This window comes from Staurois parvus, unplaced genomic scaffold, assembly GCF_062004578.1.
Source record: "Staurois parvus isolate SC_StPar_1 unplaced genomic scaffold, SC_StPar_1.0 ptg000227l, whole genome shotgun sequence".
Classification (NCBI taxonomy): Eukaryota; Metazoa; Chordata; class Amphibia; order Anura; family Ranidae; genus Staurois; species Staurois parvus.
The window spans coordinates 358,800-379,065 of NW_028318023.1; the positions used below are offsets into that span (position 1 = coordinate 358,800).

The 20,266-nt window shown below is 42.3% G+C and overlaps 1 protein-coding gene across 2 annotated transcripts in view; it reads right to left on the bottom strand.

The window, feature by feature from the left end:
* Nucleotides 1-338: 338 nt before the first annotated feature.
* PKD2 (polycystin 2, transient receptor potential cation channel) overlaps nucleotides 339-20,266 on the bottom strand; it is a 66,611-nt gene continuing 46,683 nt past the window's right edge. Inside the window, exons 11-15 of one of the 2 annotated variants that reach the window (XM_089679558.1) lie at nucleotides 19,872-19,993; nucleotides 14,193-14,310; nucleotides 8,835-8,995; nucleotides 7,913-8,060; nucleotides 339-5,380 (exon numbers count right to left, since the gene is read on the bottom strand). In XM_089679558.1, the coding sequence (XP_089535684.1) occupies nucleotides 5,141-5,380; nucleotides 7,913-8,060; nucleotides 8,835-8,995; nucleotides 14,193-14,310; nucleotides 19,872-19,993 (789 nt within the window). In that variant the 3' untranslated portion in view covers nucleotides 339-5,140. Of the gene's footprint in view, nucleotides 5,381-7,912; nucleotides 8,061-8,834; nucleotides 8,999-14,192; nucleotides 14,311-19,871; nucleotides 19,994-20,266 lie in introns of both variants that reach the window. The other variant, XM_089679557.1, reaches the window with a different exon arrangement.

The following is a 20,266-nucleotide window of genomic DNA, read 5'->3' on the forward strand; positions in this document are numbered from 1 at the left end:
TGGCTCTGGTGTGCTTTAGCACTAGTACCGCTGGCTAGTATTGATAGCTGTAGTCTAGTACTAAGCTCTAAGCAAAATCATTCGGCTTCTACTACATCACACTCTGCAACAGAGACCATAAACACATTGTGCTTACAGAAGAAGTATTGTCAGAGTTGTATAAGATGATACAGTAACATTTTACAAAAAATGCAATGTACTAATTATAACACGTTTCTGAAAACAAAGCTATTATATGGTGCTCTGGACACGTCAAGGTCCACATTAGATTTTCTAAGTTGACCATTGCTGGCTTACGTGTCGTTGAGGCAATGACATAAGAGGCAAGACACATCAAGTTCCAAAAAGATACAGATTCTTTATTGTTTTAAAGTGCTTGGTGTAACATAACGTTCCTCTCTAGGTGATGGACTGTACCTTAGGTCTACAATTTCATTCTATGCACTTTGGCTGTCTGTTGTGTTGGAGAAAAATATCACATTCCTTTTGGTGGCCAAACACATTACTAACTGCAACACTTTAGTAAAATCCTCTCCATAAGAATAATGCTAATTTGTGTTTTGTCAGCTCAACAAAATGCACAGTGTGAATTTAGTAGATTATATGAATACAAAAACACTGTTATATAAAATCAAGAATATTGTGTGATACACAAAAGATTACAAGTTTAGCTAAAACTAGGACATAAAATATATATATATATGTAACCCATAGTTTTTGTGCTTAAACACAATCATAAAACTTACACGGATATCCATGAAACTTGTAGCACTTCAAGATGAAGTTTGTTAACAAAATAAAACCGTAACAACGTGTTACATTATTTACAATTTAATTTGATCTATTTTGTGATCTAGCAAGTTTACTTGCTAGAAAATTTGATTACTCCAGGAAGAGATGATTCCTTAGCACAGCTCCTACTTTCACATAATAGCTTCCTCCTCTAGCTATCTTCTGTGCTTGTCCAGCTCCTCAACCCCTCTCTTCGCCCCATGATATAATCTTTTATGTAGTCTCTGGGGAGGAGTAAAGTGTCAATTGTGTGACTGTTCTGAGTCTTCTGGCCATGTAGACATGACACCCAAGATGCCAGCGCCCAGCAGCAGCCTCAGGCATTTTATTTAAGGTACTTATATAGCGCCATCAATTTACACAGCACTGTACATTGACATCAGTCCCTAACCCTCAAGGGGAGTCAAATCTAAGGTCCCTAACTTACATTCATACAAACTAGGGCCAATTTAGACAGGATTCAATGAACCTACCAGCATGTCTTTGGAGTGTGGGAGGAAACCGGAGTATCCAGAGGAAACCCACGCAGGCACAGGGAGAACATGCAAACTCCAGGCAGGTGGTACCATGGTTGGGATTCGAACCAATGACCCTAGTACTGCTAGGTGGAAGTGCTAACCATTTAGCCACTGTGCTGCCTATGTTTTTGATGTGTACACAAGGGAGACTTAACAAGTAAATAGATGTTAAATACACATATAACCTCTTGGGAAGATTTTTGTTCAAATAAATTAAATCAGGCAACAGGGTCTCTTTAAACTCTACAATAAGTATCTCAATTCATTCCACTTTCTAAACAAAGTTTCTTTTTAATGGTTTTTTAACAACCAAACATGTATTCTACCAAGTATACACAGTATGTCTTTTAAAGCGTACCTTTAATATAATTCCAAAGCTTACACTGCACTATTCCCTAAATAAAAGTCCAAACAAAACTGGAAGTTACTAAAGCAGGCCAGCACTGATTTAATTTGAGTTGATTTCTGTTAAAGCCTCCAAAATTTGTTTGTAGGCGCCAGCTCATTACCTAGCTCAAAAAATGCCAATTTTTCAATTGCCTTTTGTTAAAGGAGCCAGGTTGAAAATTCTTGGCTGCATCCAATCAGATGAAACTTCTGTTTTGAGCATTCTGAAAGCCACGGATGCCGGCTGTCAAAATACCGGGCACTGCAGATTTGTTACACTGTGTTGTGAATGGTCAGCTTAACATCAGTTACAAAACTCCCTTCTTTTGTCCCTAAATTACCAACATACTAATTACTATATTTTTCGCTCCATAAGACGCACTTTTTTCCCCCCAAAAAAGGGGGGGAAAAGTCAGTGCGTCTTATGGAGCGAATATAAAGCGGCTGGTCCGGTATTTCCACCGCCACCATGTCAGAATACCGGGCCAGCCGCTCAGCTGTTCTCTGCGGCAGGAACTCACCTGTTCCTCGGTCCAGCGCTGTAGTCTTCCAGCGCTGTAGTCTTCCCGTGTCGGCTTCTTCCCGCCTCAGCATCTGTGACAGCCGGGTGCCCACTGCGCATGCACGAGAAGCGCTGCGCTTTGTGAATGGTCCGGTGTCTTCTGGGACACGACAGGTCTCAAAAGACGCCGGGCCATTCACAAAGCGCAGCGCTTCTCGTGCATGCGCAGTGGGCACCCGGCTGTCAAAGTCGGGTGCCCACAGTATAGGAAGGAGAACTCCGCGGAAGTGGGAGCGGGTACCTGTCAAATTCAGGTGCCCGCTCCCCCTCCCTCCCTAAAGGTCTGCAGTCTCTGGTCATCCCCTGCACTGTCCGCAGTCTCTGGTCATCCCCTGCACTGTCCGCAGTCTCTGGTCATCCCCTGCACTGTCCGCAGTCTCTGGTCATCTCCTGTAGTATGTCTGCAGTCTTTGGTCATCTCTTGTATTGTCTACAGTCTCTGGTCATCTCCTGTACGGTGTCCGCAGTGTCTGGTCATCTCCTGTACTATGTCTGTAGTCTCTGGTCATCCCCTGTACTGTGTCTGCAGTCCACTGGTTCAGAATATTTTTTTCTTGTTTTTCTCCTCTAAAACCTAGGCGTGTCTTATGGTCAGGTGCGTCTTATGGAGCGAAAAATATGGTATATTAACTGGTGTCTGTTAAGGGTACCTACAATACAATCTAAAATTATTTTAAAATCTACATTTTGATGATGCCACAGAATGTACTTGGGAAAACGACAAGTCTGTTTCTGCCAATATTTAGACTGTTTGTCAATAAGGACTCTGAATCCATATACCTGCTGTACAGATAGCAGAATTCATTTGGCTTATAAATGATGAAGATTTACAATATTCAGGTGTAGCAACTGGTATGGGTTGGTGCACTTGCTAGATACCAATGTACTAGAAAATGTTTGTCAGGTGCATTATACATGCAGCAGCCAACACCCTCAGTACCTTGCTGGCTAGTAATGCTACAAATCTAATCTGATTTACAAAAATATTACGTGTCTAATTGTAGGTTATTTTACATTTTTGGGGGTTGGTGAAAAATCATCACTTCCAGAAATAAGTGATCAAAACCCTAATTCTGTCCTCAGTTTCTAAATTTCCTGTTTGCATAAATGCACAAAATTAAATAAAAAGATATATTTGCCCTAATATCAGTTTTTCTTATTTATTAGGCACTTGGCGCTGGCGCCTCCCGGCCCTTTAAGAGTTTCAGAAGGCCGGAGGTGGGGCGGAGTTTTAGGGTCATGTGACTGCCGTGATTGGCCGTCACGATCGGAAAAGGTCCCGAACGAAAGGGGAGATCGGGACCTTTCCGGGAGTAGCGGACATATGTGCTGGGAGCGCGCACGGTGCGCGCTCTCGCAACATATGTATTTACTAATGGTATGCAAATATCCAGCCACTAGGTGTCAAAGCCCAGATGCCGAGAGGCCGCATATTTGCGTGCGATCGGCGTCAAGGATTTAAAGTTGTGCCCAGTATTAGTCTAATCTTATATTAATGGCAAAAAAACTGCAAAAAAAATGTGGGCAAACTGGTGGCTATTAGATCCACTAGATTATAGTAAAAACAGATTGGTTCAGCTAGTCAGGCAATCAAATAAATTTAGAGCTGGTCAAATGCTTACTTGGTGGCCATACAATGATCAGTGGAGTCACTTGGGAGCACCAAGTCCTTGTTCTGTGGCTTGTGTCATGAGGTGAGGCTCTGGGGTCATCAAGGCCTTGGCATGAGCCTTGAATGAAAATTCTGGTCTAAAATTCTACACCAATTTTTAAATTTCCTCCCAGAACAGTATGGTAATTGCTGACATGAATGAAGAACTTCATTCATCACTATCTGCATATAAATCAGCATAACCTCAGTTATTCCAGCAGTTACTGTTTATAAGGTTATCATGGTGCCAACAGTCAAAATAAATGTGGAATAAAAACCAAGAAGACAGGATCTGTGTATTCACTCCTCTTCAGCATTAGGTCACAGCTGTCAATGGTGCAGTTAGGAATACACAGCACAGCTTCCAGTGACATTTGATAAAGGTGAGAACTGACATTACTATATTCTGGATGCTTGGTTTAAATCAAGTAACTTTCATTGGCAAACCTCTGAAAATTGGTTAATAAGTAATATTTCAGGTATCAAATTATTAAAAGCTTTTCTGTACTTTCCAGTGATAGTTCGTTTTTTCTTTAAATGAAACCTGCATTGCATGCCTTTCCTTCTGAAAATTCAAGTTGCCTGGCTGTGATGCCTCTTTTTTCAGCACGTTGTGGTTGATTTACTAAAGGCAAATAGGCTGTTCACTTGGCAGTGGAATATTCCCTTAGCTTAGTGAAGGAAGTGAAAGCTCTGCTCACTTTCATCATCCAATCATGGGCAAGCAAAAATAGTTTTTTAAAAATGACCTGCATGTGATTGGGTATTCCTTGCAAGGTGAATTTTCGGGGAGGGAAAATTTAGCAAAGTGAAAATCTACCTTCAGTAGATCAACCCCAATGAGTCACTGGCCCTGAAATTTAGGCTGATGATCCTAATCTGCATTCTTATTCTGGGATAGTGACTGAAAGTATTAAAAGCTGGCTGATTGCTGAATTTTAATGCAAGCCCTCTGAATAGTTTTTGGATAAATTTCAGGCACAAAAATATCCAGTATAAAACGAGGCAAAATTTTAAATTAAGGGTTGTTAATATTGTTAACACGTGACCTCATGTTTATTATATGCTTTAACGGGCAATGGCTGGGTCCTTATTAGGCTACATGTGTCTCCCCAGTGGGGATTTTCTGAAAGGGCCTTGAGAAATCTTCAGCTCATTCGGCTAGAAAGTCATAGGCTACCTACACAAAAACTGAAGTGCACTTTTTTACTTTCAGTACACTGCTGATAATTACACCTGGCTATTAGAGGTACTGGTAGCCACTGCTCCTCCATCCAGCCCCTCTGTAGACTGGGAAGATGGAGGCCGTGATGTCTTGGACCGAGGCTGACAATTAGTTCCGCTAGGAGTCCCCAGGCAGTGGCTCATTTGGGAAGCTGTGTCATCAGATTCCCATCGTTCCAACTCTTCCCTCACTAGCCGCTCCATTTGTTCTCTGTGCATCTCATTGTCCCGGCCAAGCCGTTCATCCTACGGAGGAAACATACAGTTTAAATGAACGTTAAACTTTGCTAATATTAACTACATGGTTTCTATAACCGTTTAATACTTAGACTGTAAATACATATATTGCCACCATATATCTAAAGCAGGCATGTCCAAAGTCCAGCCCGCGGGCCATTTACGGCCCGAGGGTCGGTTTAATACGGCCCTCCATGTCAGTGTGTCTTATGGAGCGAATATGGAGCGGCCGGTCCGGTATTTCCACCGCGGCCGTGTCAGAATACCGGGCCGGCCGCTCAGCTCTGCAGCGGGACCTTACCTGTTCCTCTATCCAGCGGCGCGCTGTCTTCCCGGCTTCTGTAGTGTGGGCGCTGGGCATGACAGCCGGGTGCCAAGTGCGCATGCGCAAGAAGCGGTGCTTTTTGTGAATGGTAAGGCGGTACCTGGGACACATGACAGATCCCAGAAGCCGCCGGACCAATCACAAAGCGCAAGTGCTTCTCGCTCATGTGCACTGGGCACCCGGCTGTCATGCCGAGCGTCATTACAGAAGCCGGGAAGACAGCGCGCCGCTGGATCGAGGAACAGGTAAGATCAAAGAACAACTGCGGAAGTAAGAGCGGGTACCTGTTAAATTCAGGTACCCGCTCCCCACCTCCCCAAAGGTCAGCAGTCATCTGTACTGTCCGCAGTCTCTGGTCATCCCTGTGCTGTCCGCAGTCTCTGGTCATCCCTGTGCTGTCCGCAGTCTCTGGTCATCCCTGTGCTGTCCGCAGTCTCTGGTCATCCCTGTGCTGTCCGCAGTCTCTGGTCATCCCTGTGCTGTCCGCAGTCTCTGGTCATCCCTGTGCTGTCCGCAGTCTCTGGTCATCCCTGTGCTGTCCGCAGTCTCTGGTCATCTCCTGTACTGTGTCTGCAGTCCATTAGTTCAGAATTTTTTTTTTCCTGTTTTCTGCCTCTAAAACCTAGGTGCGTCTTATGGTCAGGTGCGTCTTATACGGCGAAAAATACGGTAACTTGGCATAAAATAATTTATTTGCATTTAATTGTAATGGTTCAAAGAATGTTTGGAAAAATGTTCGGCCCTCCACCATGTTCACTTCATCCAATCTGGCCCTCTTTGAAAAAAGTTTGGACACCCCTGATCTAAAGTATTATCACGCTGCAGTCTGAAAAGGAATAACAACTAGCAGTATTGTTTTAGACAGAACAGAGGTACATGAGACACATGCAGGTGGCAGGACCAGCCACATTGCCCTTATAGATTCCAATCAAGTGCCATCATGATATGTCTTGGAACCTAGATTTGTTAAGTTTAGTATTAGAAGATTAATGTACTTGGACAAATAAAAGGACACTAGCAAACATTTATTGTAGCACACAGAAACCAGTTAACCACTTGTTAACCGCGCTATAGCCAAATGACAGCTACAGTTATCCAGTTCTGGGAGGATGTCATATGACGTCCTCCCAGAACGCGCCCTCCCGTATGCCCCCAGCGGCACACACCCGGCGATCTCTGAGATCGCAGCTGATCACGTGATGAAGTAAAAGGCCAATCACAGCGGCCTTTTACCACGTGATCAGCTGTGTCCAATGACACAGCAGATCACGGAGTAAATACAGTTTCTGGCAGCTGTCACACAGCAGATTGGCACTGATCATCAGTGCTCTGCAGTGTTGCCCGGCAGTGCCACCCATCAGTGCACATCAGTGCCACCCTCCAGTGCCAACCAACAGTGCCCAGCAGTGCCACCCATCAGTGCCCCCTAGCAGTGCAGGTGCACCCGTCAGTGCCATCAGTCAATGCTGTCAATCAGCGCAGCCAGTGTCTCCCATCAGTGCGCCTATCAGTGACCATCATTCCTGCATATCAGTGCAGCATCATCAGTGCCTCCTCATCAATACCCACTAGTGCTGCCTCATTAGCGCAGCCTATCTGTGCCACCTCATCAATGTCCATCAGTGCTGCCTATCAGTGCTGCCTCATCAATGCGCATCAGTGAAGAAGAAAAATTACCCGTTTGCAAAATTGTATAATAGAAACAAAGAAAACGTTTTTTTTTGCTCTTTGTTTATAGCGCAAAAAATAAAACACCCAGTGGCGATTAAATACCACCAAAAGAAAGCTATTTGTGTGAAAAAAAATAATAAAAATGTATATGGGTACAGTGTTGCATGACCGCACAATTGTTATTCAAAGAGCGACAGCACTGAAAGCTGAAAATTGTCCTGGGCACTAAGGGGGTAAAAGTGCCCAGTGGGCAAGTGGTTAAAATCCCCAATTAATTTTCAACTCTGCAGTGCAGAAATGACAGAAGATAGCTTACATTCACACTGGTAATAAGGGCCGGTGCAAATTGTAGCAGCAGGAATCTTTTGTTTATAGCTGCGGATGAGAGCAGCTAGGTGCAGCCGTTGGTGGTCACATGAATTACTTGTAGTGCCCTCAGCTGGATGCACTTTGTGCAAATGTAGCCATATTGTTTACTATAACCAACAAAAAAATTGCAGATTAGTACACTTTTGAAACAGAAGCCCCCCACATTAAATATATACCTCAGTGACACCATCCAAAAGTCTTGCAAGGACCTCTCTGCGCTTCACTTTGGCTCTCTCCATAGCTTCCAATTTAACAATTACAGCATCTATTTTAGACACGATACTCCCAATAGAATGCTCCATCCTATCCACTCTTCTCACAAGACTGTAAAAGAAACAGTTTCCCAGTGCAATGGATTAAACATAATAAAAGAAACATATTAAAGATTGTAAAATATATAAAAATAACTGCAATTTATTAAATATTTTGGATCAACTCATATAGTTAAAACTTATTGAAATGGAGAATATGACTGGACATTTCAGTTGTGATTATACCTACTACCACACTTTATGTAGTGTCAATTGTACACAAGTTAGAAATCAGCAACTTATTATGGTGGACATAATCAGCCATTCAGTTTTCAGATTGAGCTTCATATAGTCCTGCAACGGTCCTTTATCTATACCTTAGCCTAAGCTTCTCCATATACCTGGCCAGTTAAAATCTGACGTATAGCTTTAGAGCCCAACTTATAGCTGTTCAAAACTTCCATTCTTGAGTGACATGTTCTGTGCATTTTATGTGAAGGCTGCAGTAATAAAACTAAACTAAATCACAAAGGTGCACATTAATAGCGGATATTATGGTGTTGTTAGACGGGACATTTATTTTAAGTCTAAAATGGTGTGTGTGTTCATTTTAAATCATAAAAGGTAAACTGTACGGTTTTCCACCTTCATTTGCAGACTGACTAGGCAGAACAGGTTTTGCTCCACTCATAGTCCTGCTAATCAACCATTCACTTTGACAAACAAAAAAGCCAATTCTGTAGAATTTTTGTGGCACTGATAATAGGTGACTGGTTGAACCCAAAAGTGGTGACTTAATGGATTCTAAAGAGCAGAAGCTTTCTACCACTATAGCTTGTGCACTTACACTTGGAACTCCTCATAAGAAACACCACTGGAGCTGCTGCCTCTGCGGCGAGAGCTGTGACCACTGTCCTCATCATCATCCTCTTCAGAGTCATCCAAGCTACGTGGAAAACTGCGACCGCTCATCGGACGAGGTAGAGAGCCACGATCCAGCTCCAGGTCCTCCTTGTGGGAAACAAACATGCAGCTACTGATTGCTGATCATGAGATGAAAAAAATCTCACAGCCCCATGACATTTAGTGACATCAAGTAATGCATTTCTCTTAGATTATTATTCTACAGTATTTATATAGCGCCAACAGTTCGCTCAGCGCTGTACATTACAATGGGAGACAATACATGAGACAGTACAATAACAATACAATGCGATGCGATACAGGAGGGGTTCGAGGGCCCTGCTCCTTGCAGCTTACAATCTAGGAGGGAGGGGATAGTGGTACGGGAGGAATAGCTGTGGGGGATGGAGTGGTAGGAAGAGTGGAGGAGATCGGCGATTAGCAGAGGGCGGGGTAGGCTTCCCTGAAGAGGTGCGTTTTCAGGGTGCGCCTAAAGGAGAGGAGAGTAGGTGACAGTCTGATGGATTGGGGTAGGGAGTTCCAGAGGATGGGTGAAGACCTGGAGAAGTCCTGGAGGCGGGCATGGGAGGAGGTGACCAGGGAACTAGAGAGAAGGCGGTCTTGTGAGGAGCGGAGAGTATGTTTTGGGTCGTATTTGGATATCAGGTCGGTGATGTAGTTTGGGGCAGTGGGTATGGACAGCTTTGTATGTCAGTGTTAGCATTTTGAATTTGCTCAGCAGACTTGTCTATAACTTGAAATCAATCTTACCTATTATATCCTATTAAAAGAAACAAAACAAACCAAATGAAAGTGACTTGGATTAAAATGAGAAAATGGGGAAGTGCGATATGAGAAAGACTTACTTTTACAGGATACTTTGTGTGGGGCACCACTCCAATCTCGGTTCAGCCCCTCGAGTCTGAGGAGTAAAAGGCGCTGGCCATGGGAACCTGTCCTGGCTCTAACATGTCACAAGCTCAAACAAAAGTGGCTGCGCATTAATAATGTCAATCCTCCAAAAAGGATCATGGTTACAGACAAGGACTCTCAGTGTGCATGTCCTGAATAAACGTTTGAAGGATTGACATCACTGATGTGCAGCCACTATGTTAGCAAGAGAAATGCTTCTTTGTGTTTATATATTGATCTACTGGCCAGAGAATTAAATATATCTGAATAGAGGTTTGGTCAGAACACTGTAAACGGGGTTAATTAGTATATGACTTATTTCTAGCAATCTGACTGTTTTTCACCATTTATAAAAAAAAAAACAAAAAAACAAACATTTCATTTAACGGTGAAAACGCAGTGTTTGGCCCCTTTTACACAGCCAGGTTGGTGCGGCCGCTGGATTCTTAAGCGGGAATCTGTGGATTCTTGCAGCTGGAATGACCAGGTTATGCAATCAGCAACAGCAGCTGCAAAGCCCATTTAAACTAATAGTGGGCTGACAGCGGCTGCTGCTGTTAGCGTGTAGCCACACACAACGAGGTAGTCTACCACTGGGACAATGTTACACCCATATTTAGGATGTAGCAAGAAACAGTTGCATTCCCCAACCCCTCTCTCAAATTACCTAAAGCAAGCAGTGCTTCTCACTGCGTCTTGTTTTTTTTTTTTTCAATTCAAAGCAGTTGTGCTTGGCACCGACATCACCATATGTATAGTCCTTTGTTTACTTCTTTCGTCCCAATAACAGGTCTATACACCATACAGACTTGGGGCTGGAGGTAAATAACAGGAGCCTGTGCATTGCACCCAGGATGCACTGATCTCAGCTGCAATGTTCTGCAGGCTTGAATTGAAAAATGTAACAAATGCACATTTAGTATTTTATCAATATGACTGCATTTATTACATTTTGCAAAATATGGATTATGGATTTAAAGTTGATGTAAACCTAAATCACTAAAATTGCATGTAATCTGTCAGTTGACAGAGGTGACAACAACTTGTCCTCATTTCTGAATTGCTCTTCTGCATGCCATCCAGTCACATGTGCTTCCAATGTCCTCAATGGATGATTTCACCTCTATTCCTGTTTTAGTGGCAACTGTAAAATATTGGATGTCCCCTTACTTTCTATTACAGAGACCAGGTTCTATTAAATGGTCGGCAGGATCATGTAAATCTCTTAAACAGGGACACATAGCAATACAAATCTGGCAAGGGGTTTCAACACTTCCCTTGCCTTTTTCTTGAAAATACATTGGCTTCAGATATACTTTAACCCCTTCCAGTCCAGGCCAATTTTCAGCTTTCAGATCTATCACACTTTGAGTGACAATTACTCAGTCATGCAACACTGTACCCATATGAAATTTTTATTCTTTTTTTCAGGCAGATAGAGCTTTAATTTTGGTGGTATTTGATCACCATTTATTTTTATATATATATATATATAAAATTAAAAAATACCAAACATTTTGGAGAAAAACATTTTTTTGCTTAGTTTTTGTTATAAAATTTTGCAAATAGATAATATTTCTTCATAAATGTAGGCCAAAATGTATTTGCTACATTTTATGGGGTAAAAATAACACCAGTTTATATTATTTAGTATGTGTGAAAGCTAGAGTCTACAAAGTATGGAAAGTATATTTGAAAATTGATCAGTTGAGATCCTAAAATGCCAGACACTGGTATGGCATATGGTAGTGATCAGGATGTTTGTATGGGGTATGGTGATGATTAGGACATTAGCATGAGGTATGGCAGTGATCAGGATGCTGGTATGGCGGTAGCCAGGATGCTGTTATTGGGTAGGGGGGTGATCAGGATGCTGGTATGGCGGTGATCAGGATGTTGGTATAGAGTATGGCCGTAATCAAAATGCTGGTTTGGGGTATGGCAGTAATCAGAACACTGATATGGGGTATGGGGGTGATCAGGGTGCTTGTATGGCGGTGATCAGGATGCTGGTATGGCATATGGGGTGATCAGGATGCTGGTATGACGGTGATGAGAATGTTGGTATGGGGTATGGCAGTGATCAGGGCGCTGGTATGGCAGTGATCAGGGCGCTGGTGTGGCGTATGATAGTGATCAGGGTGTTGGTGTGGGGTATGGTGGTGATCAGGACATTGGTATGGTGTATGGGGGTGTTTTGTGTGCACTGGGACAGGTGACAGGGGCTGGCTGCATTATTTATTATCGGCATTGTGAGGCAGTGATCAGGGACACATGGGGCACTAAATCAGGGCACTCGGGTGGCTTGTACTGCAGTGTGAGAGTGTACAAGCAGCCTGACAGGCTGCTGTACACTGACACAATGCAGGATCGTTTCTCTCTGTTCTCACACTGAGAACAGAGAGAAGCGATCTTTACTTTCATTTCCATTGTTTACTATGTGACTGCTGTGATTGTTCACAGCAGTCACATGGTAAAACATCACGTGATTGCCCGAACACAGCAGTAATGTGATCTGCTGTGTCCGGGCGACACACCGATCAATGGGCTCCGGGGTGCCACACACGAGCCATTGATGCGGGCTGACATTCAGGAACGTCAGCCCGCATCGGTGCTGCTTCCCGTCCACTGTCTATGTAGAATGGCTGGACGGGAAGAGGTTAAAGTGGACCTTCAGTCAGTTTATAAATTTGCTTCTGTAGGTCCTGTCTCCCCCTCCCTTAACCATTTGCCGCCCGCCCTATGGCCAAATGGCGGGAGGCAAATGTCATCAGCGTTCCGGGTGGACGCCATATGGCGTCCTCCCGCACATGCACAGATTGTGCTCCTGCAGAGCGGCGCAGCGGCGTGATCTGTCACCGGCTGTGTACCTCGGACACGGCCGATGACAGATCTGAGTATCGGCCCCGTTGCCGGTACCATGTGACCTGCTGTGACCAATCACAGCAGGTCACATGACAGTTGTATACAATGGATGGCTTCATCCATGCCATCCATTGTATACTAGTGTCTAGCTGTGAATGGTCACAGCTAATCACATGCACATGTCATGTGATTAGCTGTGGCCAAATCACAGCTAAGCACAAACAAAAAAAAAACCCTGAATGAATCGATGTCATTCAGGTAAATGCTTGCTTATAGCAAAGTAATTCTTTGCTATAAGCAAATTGTGTAAAAAAAAAAAATACTGATCACTTCCCCAAAGTAGTACAAAGTTACTATGGTAACATTGTACTACTTTGGTCATAGTGAAATATGAAAAACAAAATCTTAGAAAAAGAAAAAAAATGTAATTAAAAAAAAAAAAAAATATATATATATATATATATATATATATATATATATATATATATATATATTTTTTTTTTTTTTTCCCCATACTGTCACAAGGTCAGTGTCTCTGATCACCGCCATGCCAGTTATATGATGCTGCTGTACTGCACTGGTGACAGTATGTAAAAAAAAAAAAAAAATAGTGAAACAAATTTTTTTAATTTTTTAATTTTCCGAAAGATGACAAAAAAAATACAACTTCAAAAAACTCGCCATGCCTCTTATGAAGTACGTCGGACTGTCTACTTTGCAAAAAGGGGTAATTTGGGGGATATCTGTACTGTTCTGACATTCTTGGACCTCAAGAAATTAGATTGGCTGTCAGTACTTCAGGATTGATCAATATTCAGATCTATACCATAGTTTGTGAACTCTATAAACTTTCCTACAAACTAGAAAATACATCCTAATTTGGGTTATTTTCACCAAAGACATGTAGCAGAATACATCCTCGGCCTAAATTTATGAAGAACAATTATTTATTTGCAAACTTTTATAACAGAAACAAAGAAAAACTTTGTTTTTTCAAAATTTTGGGTCTTTTTTTGTTAATTTAGCAAAAAATAAAACCCCAGCGGTGATTAAATACCACCAAAAGTAAGCTCTAGTTGTGTGAAGAAAATGATAAAATTTTAGTTTGGGTACAATGTTGTATGACTGTGCAATTGTCATTCAAAGTGTGAGAGCGCTGAAACCTGAAAACTGGCCTGGGCAGGAAGGTGTAAAATTGCACGGTATTGAATTGGTTAATATCACTGGCTTAAAATATACTGGTTTTCTGTCTCTAAATACATTTTTTCTGGTAGTTTCAGTCTTCATCTAGGTCATCCGCCTAAGTGAATGACTCTAGTGCCCTTGACTCTTGGGATATTATCATCAATCAAGGAGTTTTTTTCTTGTGAGAGTTGCAGCAAGGGGAGGAGGGTGAGGTAGAGTGGGCTGAGACATGCAGGGACGCATTGTGCTCTTACTATTCCTGATATATAGATATATATATCTCTATCTCTATATACTGTACTGTACTGTAGGTGTAAAGCAAGCTTTTAGGTTTACTCACCCTCTCTTTCTCCAGATCATCCCTCATTTGCTGATGCTCATGTTCAGTAAGTTCCTGGTCTCCATCTTGGTCATATTTGGCAAAAATAGCCTCAATTTCAGCATCTGTGTGACCTTTCCTGAACAAAAATAAAATAAAACATTAAATTCTAATTCATTATCAGGCAGACTATACCATTTAAAATTTGTAAACATAGGCTTATTGCAAAAAAAAAAAAAAAAAAAAAAAAAAACTCATAATATGTTACTGTTTAATCACTTCAGTCTCAGCAACATACACATACATAGTTAGGTTGAAGGGTTATAGTGAGAAGCTACAAGCATCATTCTGGTATCTTTTTTTTTCAGCCAGTGATACAGAGTAAAGTAGCAGCAATCTGAGCAGCTAATGAACTGCTAGATCACTTTTGCAGTCAGCGAAAGGGCCCCTCCTCCAGCTGCATTCCTGGGCCCTCCCCTCCTATCAGGGAGCCAAGAAATGAAGCCATAAGTTCTGCCAGCTGACCATAGAGATAACCAAGGACCAGAATGTCCAAAATCATCTCTATGTCTAAAAAAATCAGAAGCATCAAGTATGTTGTCACTTCCGATTTCAGTCTAATGTAAACAGTTACTGGCCTATGAAAGCATCAGAATAAACCAATCTGGGTTTGATCTGATGCTTTAAAAAGGGCAGAGGGGAGATCTGGGGTCTAATAGACCCCAGATCTCTCTATAAAATGGGACTGGATCTGTCATGGTCGAAGCTATCACAAGCGATGTTGTTCATCCCGTGTGATAGCAATAAAAATGATTACAAAAATTAAAAAAGTACAAGGTAATATTTAAAAAAAGAAAAAAAAAAAAAAAAACCACTTGCCCTCCCAAAATCTTCTCCACTTCCTTACCAGGCCATTTCTTGCGAAACAGCACTGCATTACTTTAACAATTGCACGGTCGAACATATATGAACAGGCACCATAGGAAGCAATGTTATCTGCATATATGTGAACGGGAACTCAGTCTTATCAGTGAGGCTGGTTATGAAAGCTTTAATTTAAATCGTTCAGTAGCAGGTGGGGTAGACAGGGGGAAAGGGAAAGAATATATATTTATGGGGGTAGGTAGTAAGGGGAAAATATAAGGGCGAAGGGAGGAAATTAGTGATGAAAAGGATTGGGGGACAGGGAAGGGTGGAGTGAGTATGTTGACTCTTTCCCTCATGGACTAGGCAGTCCAGCTGTCTAACTGAGTTCTATTATTTTAAACAGGTGTACCCTGTGATGTCATGGGATTCATTGAATCTTGGTAGTGAAACCAGTATGCCCAGGTGTGAGTATATTTAGAAGGGTTGTCCTGTGTGATACTGATCAGCTCCTCCAATTCACCCGTTTGTCTGACGTGGTGGTGACATTCTTTAAGTGTCGGAGATATTGAAATGCCCAATTTGGCAGGGATGCAACGTCTAGCTGCATTTACAAGGTGCAAAGATCTATGGTATATGGACTTCGAGAGGGGAGAGTGATGTAGCAGGTATTGTGCGGGAGTGAAATCAAGAGTGTATGCGGTTATCTTAGTTATAGCCTTGTGCACTCCAATCCAGAATGTTTGCAGATTAGGGCATGACCGCCATATGTGCAATAGGGAACCAGAGTCTGATCCGAATCTCCAGCATAGTGGGGAGATAGACGTAAAGAATTTATGAAGCTCTGTAGGTGTTCTGTAACAGCCTGAAAGCAATGTCCTGTTATTTCTTGTGTTGTGCAATATCCTGTTGTGTTGTTACAGTTATTGTGCCCTTATGTAAGTGGGTTAATATCCTGTCCCAATCCTCGCCTGCGAGGGTGAGATCTAGCTGTTTCTCCCATTTCTGACACATTTTCTTGGTTTTCGGAGGTAGAGAAGAGGAGCATGTACATTAAGGATATGACAAGACGCTGTGGTGTATTCCTAGAGCAAATAGCTTCAAACGGGGTATAGGGGCGGAACCAGTCTGATGAAGTTTTGGGGTGACTGAAAAACTGTCTTACTGCATGGAAGTCAAGTGAAATGGTGAGTTGAGCATTTTGGCCAGTAGCTGTTCGTATTGCAATAGGCCACATTTATGGAAAAAGTGTTCAGCACGTATCTGTTTATGTGGCAAGATCTCGGTCAGAAAGTGAGGTGACATATCAGGAGGGAATTCAGGATTATGTCAGAGAGAAGCGAGAAGTCCTGAAAAAGAGAAGTTGAAAGCTTTACCAGCCTATTGAAAGTAATGTAGAGAGGGGCCCACGGTTGGGTGTTCCTTACATTCTCTACCCTTAGATTTAAGGGCATTGTCGATCTTGCACTCTCTAGGTGGACCCAGGCCTTTGTCTTCTCAGATACGTGGCAGTCAACTAGTCTTATGTGACAGACTAGGTAATATTTATGGATGTCCAGCAGGTCTATATCTCCTTTACATTTTGGGTAACATCGGTAGAGCGTAAGTAAGTTGAGGGCGTTTTCATCCCCATATAAAGAGGGCACAAGCTCTGTGGCAAGCCATAAAGAAGGTGGAGGGAACCTTAAGAGGGATTGTATGCAACACATAAAAGGATACGAGGAAGTATGTTCATTATTTTTATGGCTGCCCTTCCAAATCTGGAGAAGAGCCCCTTGTGCCATGTTTGGAGATCGTTTTGGATATCACGAGTATGGACAGATAGTTTTGTTTGTATAGATCAGCGAGACGTGTTGGGAGTTGAAGTCCTAAATACGTTATGGAGTGCCTTTGACAAATATAGGGAAACATTCAGTCACTTCTTTTGGTGGCAGGGAGACATTCAAAGGAGTTTGTAGTGAGCAAAGTCGCACAGAATGTTAGGGATTGTAAGCTTTGGGTTGGAGAGGAAAAACAGGATGTCATCTGCAAACACCGCTATTTTGTATGTATGTCCAGAGGCTTCCATTCCCTTGATATTGGGATTTGCTCCGATATGCTGTAACAATGGTTCCAATTTGAGGACAAACAAGAATGGGGATAGTGGGCATCCCTGCCTAGCACCATTTGATATGGAGAAGACATTTGATAGGTGACCGCTGACTTTTACTCTAGCAGTTGGCGTGAGAGAGCTAGCATATAGTTAAACATATAGTTCCGTATACCAGTCTTTTCTAGTACTGATTTCATGTAGTCCCACGCCACCCTATCAAATGCCTTCTCCGTTATCTATAGAAAAAAAAAAGAGAGAAATAGGAAAAACCCTCTTTGGTATACCAGCCAATGGTGTAGATTCAGGATTTTTTTGGGTGTTGTCTCTGGCTTCCCTGGCTGGGATGAAGCCAACTTGGTCTGTAGAGATGAGAGAGGGTAAAAGTTGTAGCAATCAGTTAGCCATTATCCACATTAGGAGTGAGATCAGTCTGTAGTTGGTAACCTGGGTGGGATCTTTCCCTTCCTTGGGGATTACTGATATATGGGCTTCTAGGAGATCATGAAGGCTATTTGGTTGAGAGGCCAGGGAATTGAAAGTAGTCAAAAATGGAGTGGTCAGTATTTCAGCAAATGTTTTGTAGTATGCTGCTGATAGGCCACCCCGGCATGGACTTTTCCGTATTTAGTTCCTTCAAGGATAGGGTCAGTTCCTTTGAAGTGATTGGCTGATCTAGCTGCAGAGAGTCGGGCAGGGACAAGGGTTTGGGGCTGAATTGTGCCAGGAATTCAGTTATAAGTGGCTGTTGATCAACAGGACTTGGTACAGTATAGGGGTCTGGTCATAAGTTGTATAGGACTGTGTAATATTGTACAACTGGAGTAGCTATGTATTCTAAGGAGGCAGAGATTCTGAAGTTTTTATGTGTAAGATTGTGGCTGCTGCTCGTTTGGACTGTAAGGTTCTCACTAGGAGCTTACCACTTTTATTTCCATGTTCCTAAAACAAATTTTTTGTCAAGATGTAGTTGCGTTCAGTGATTTGTGCAAATTCACCCAGGAATTCTGTCCTAACCTTAAGCAACTTCTGAATAGTACTGTCGACTTGTGACTTATTATGTGCCACTTCTAGAATGCTCATCATTTCTGTCAAGGTATCTAGGTGAGCTTGCCTGTTTTTCTGTTGGAAGTGCGGTCAGGGCTATGAGCTCCCCTCTAATTACACACTTTTCAGCTTCCCAGATTGAGATTGGTGACATCTGCAGATCATCATTCTCAATAAAGTTTGGTAACTTTTGTCTGTAAGGAGCGAAGCATCAAAGCACCACAGTCTAGTGCGCAAGGCGCGCTGTGAGTAGGATAGGGTCATTGTGATCAGGTTCTGGTCAGATAATAGCATAGATTCAATAGTGGCATTTAAAGAAGTGGAAGATCTGATTGGGACAAGAAGCACTAATTTAGTCCGTAGTGACTTTTATGGGGTGCAGAATAGCAAGCATAATCTCTGATATTGGGGTGGAGGGTGCGCCAAGTGTCATGGACTAATAGATCTTGTAGAGCAAGATTAATGCATTGCAGAGTGCAGCAGGGTAAGGATGAGGTACCGGCTGAAGTCTCTAATATGGTTTGCAAGAAGACATTAAAGTCTCCTCTCAGCACTAGAATACCCAAATGGAAAGCAATAAGCTGGTTCACCACTGAGCTAATGAAAGCAACTTGTTTTGTGTTTGGGCAGTAGAGGTTTGCCAAAATGATTGGTCTGTCATAAAGGTTACATTTCAAGAATAGGAACCTACCAGCACTATCAACCAGGGTGTCTGTGACTGTAAGGGGGATGTGTTTGGAGATGAGGATAGAGAATGCTTTGGTTTTAGCCAAACTGTTGATGGCATGATGTGCTATTTGTCGATTTAGGTATGTCACTGGTATGGAATTGTGTCTCCTGAAAAAAACATCAGCTTTCTGTTTCCTCATCAGCATTAGGAGCTGTGAGCGTTTCTCTCTTAGGGATATTTCATCTCACCTCCAGTCCTACTGACATACCGTTTTAACAGACAAAAAGTGAGGAAAACAGCAGCAACAAAGACAGAATTAAAAATATTTTTTTTTAACAAAGTAGGCCAAGGCTAGAACCCCTGTCTGGTTTTTATTTCTGTCCCTGTTGCAGAATTTCCCTTTCTTCCTGTATTGTTAAATGGTTGTCAAAAAGAAAAAACCGCCAGCCATAGGTGGGTCAAATTTTGGCCAGTTCAGCAGGGACCAGCCACGATTAAATCCATCTATCGGCATGCTGGCTGTACTGAAGTTGATCCATCAATCAACTTTAGTACTACTAGCCTGCCAACCTGTCACTTTTTGATGCGATCACTGCCAGCGGCTATAGTAGTCAGCAGTGAGCAATGCGTTCTGTTGACAGGAAATGCTCCTTGCCAGCAGAACAAAATAGCATTGCGGGAGGGATTCCTCCATCAACATGGTTGCTGGGGGAAATCGAGCAATTTTCTTTCCTTCCACTCATGGCGGAAAGAAAAGAAATTTGCATAATCTATGGGCTGCTTTAAGCTCTGTGTAACAGAATCCTAGGTAGCAGTAAATATCCAGCAGGAGTGTTCAAATTCTTTACCACTCTACAAAACTATAAAAAAAAAAAAAAAAAAAAAAAGCTTTTGGCTTGACATACACTTTAAATATACATGCTGTGTTTTCTATTTGACATACTGTACAACCATAGAGATGTGAACTAATTAAGGTGTGAACATTACTCAAGTATAGACATCCCACTGCCTCTGTGAGCCATGATTTTACCCTTTTAGGTCTTGTCTTAGCTCATCAAAGTTCAGCTTTCCTCCTCCTTGCCGGAGACTCTCGGAAATGTCATCCACCGTAGTCTTCCTCAGTTTAAGCTTCACCAATGCTTTGCTACAGCCCTAGAAAATGTAAATCTTTATTTTAATTATGCTGTATTTGCAGTTTATTTTAAGTTTTTAAATTTGAGACTAGCAAAAGTATGCCTGTTAATTGAACAGGCTTCGAACAGAAGTGCGTGTTAGTGCAGTGGCATCGGTGCAGTAACAGTGAGTAAACAAGTGTGCATTAGTGCAGTGGCTGCAATTGAATAAGTGCACATTTCTTACTGTGGCAGTGAGTAAGTGCCTGTCAGTGCAGTGCTGTTCAGTAAAGAAGAGAACCACACATTTAAC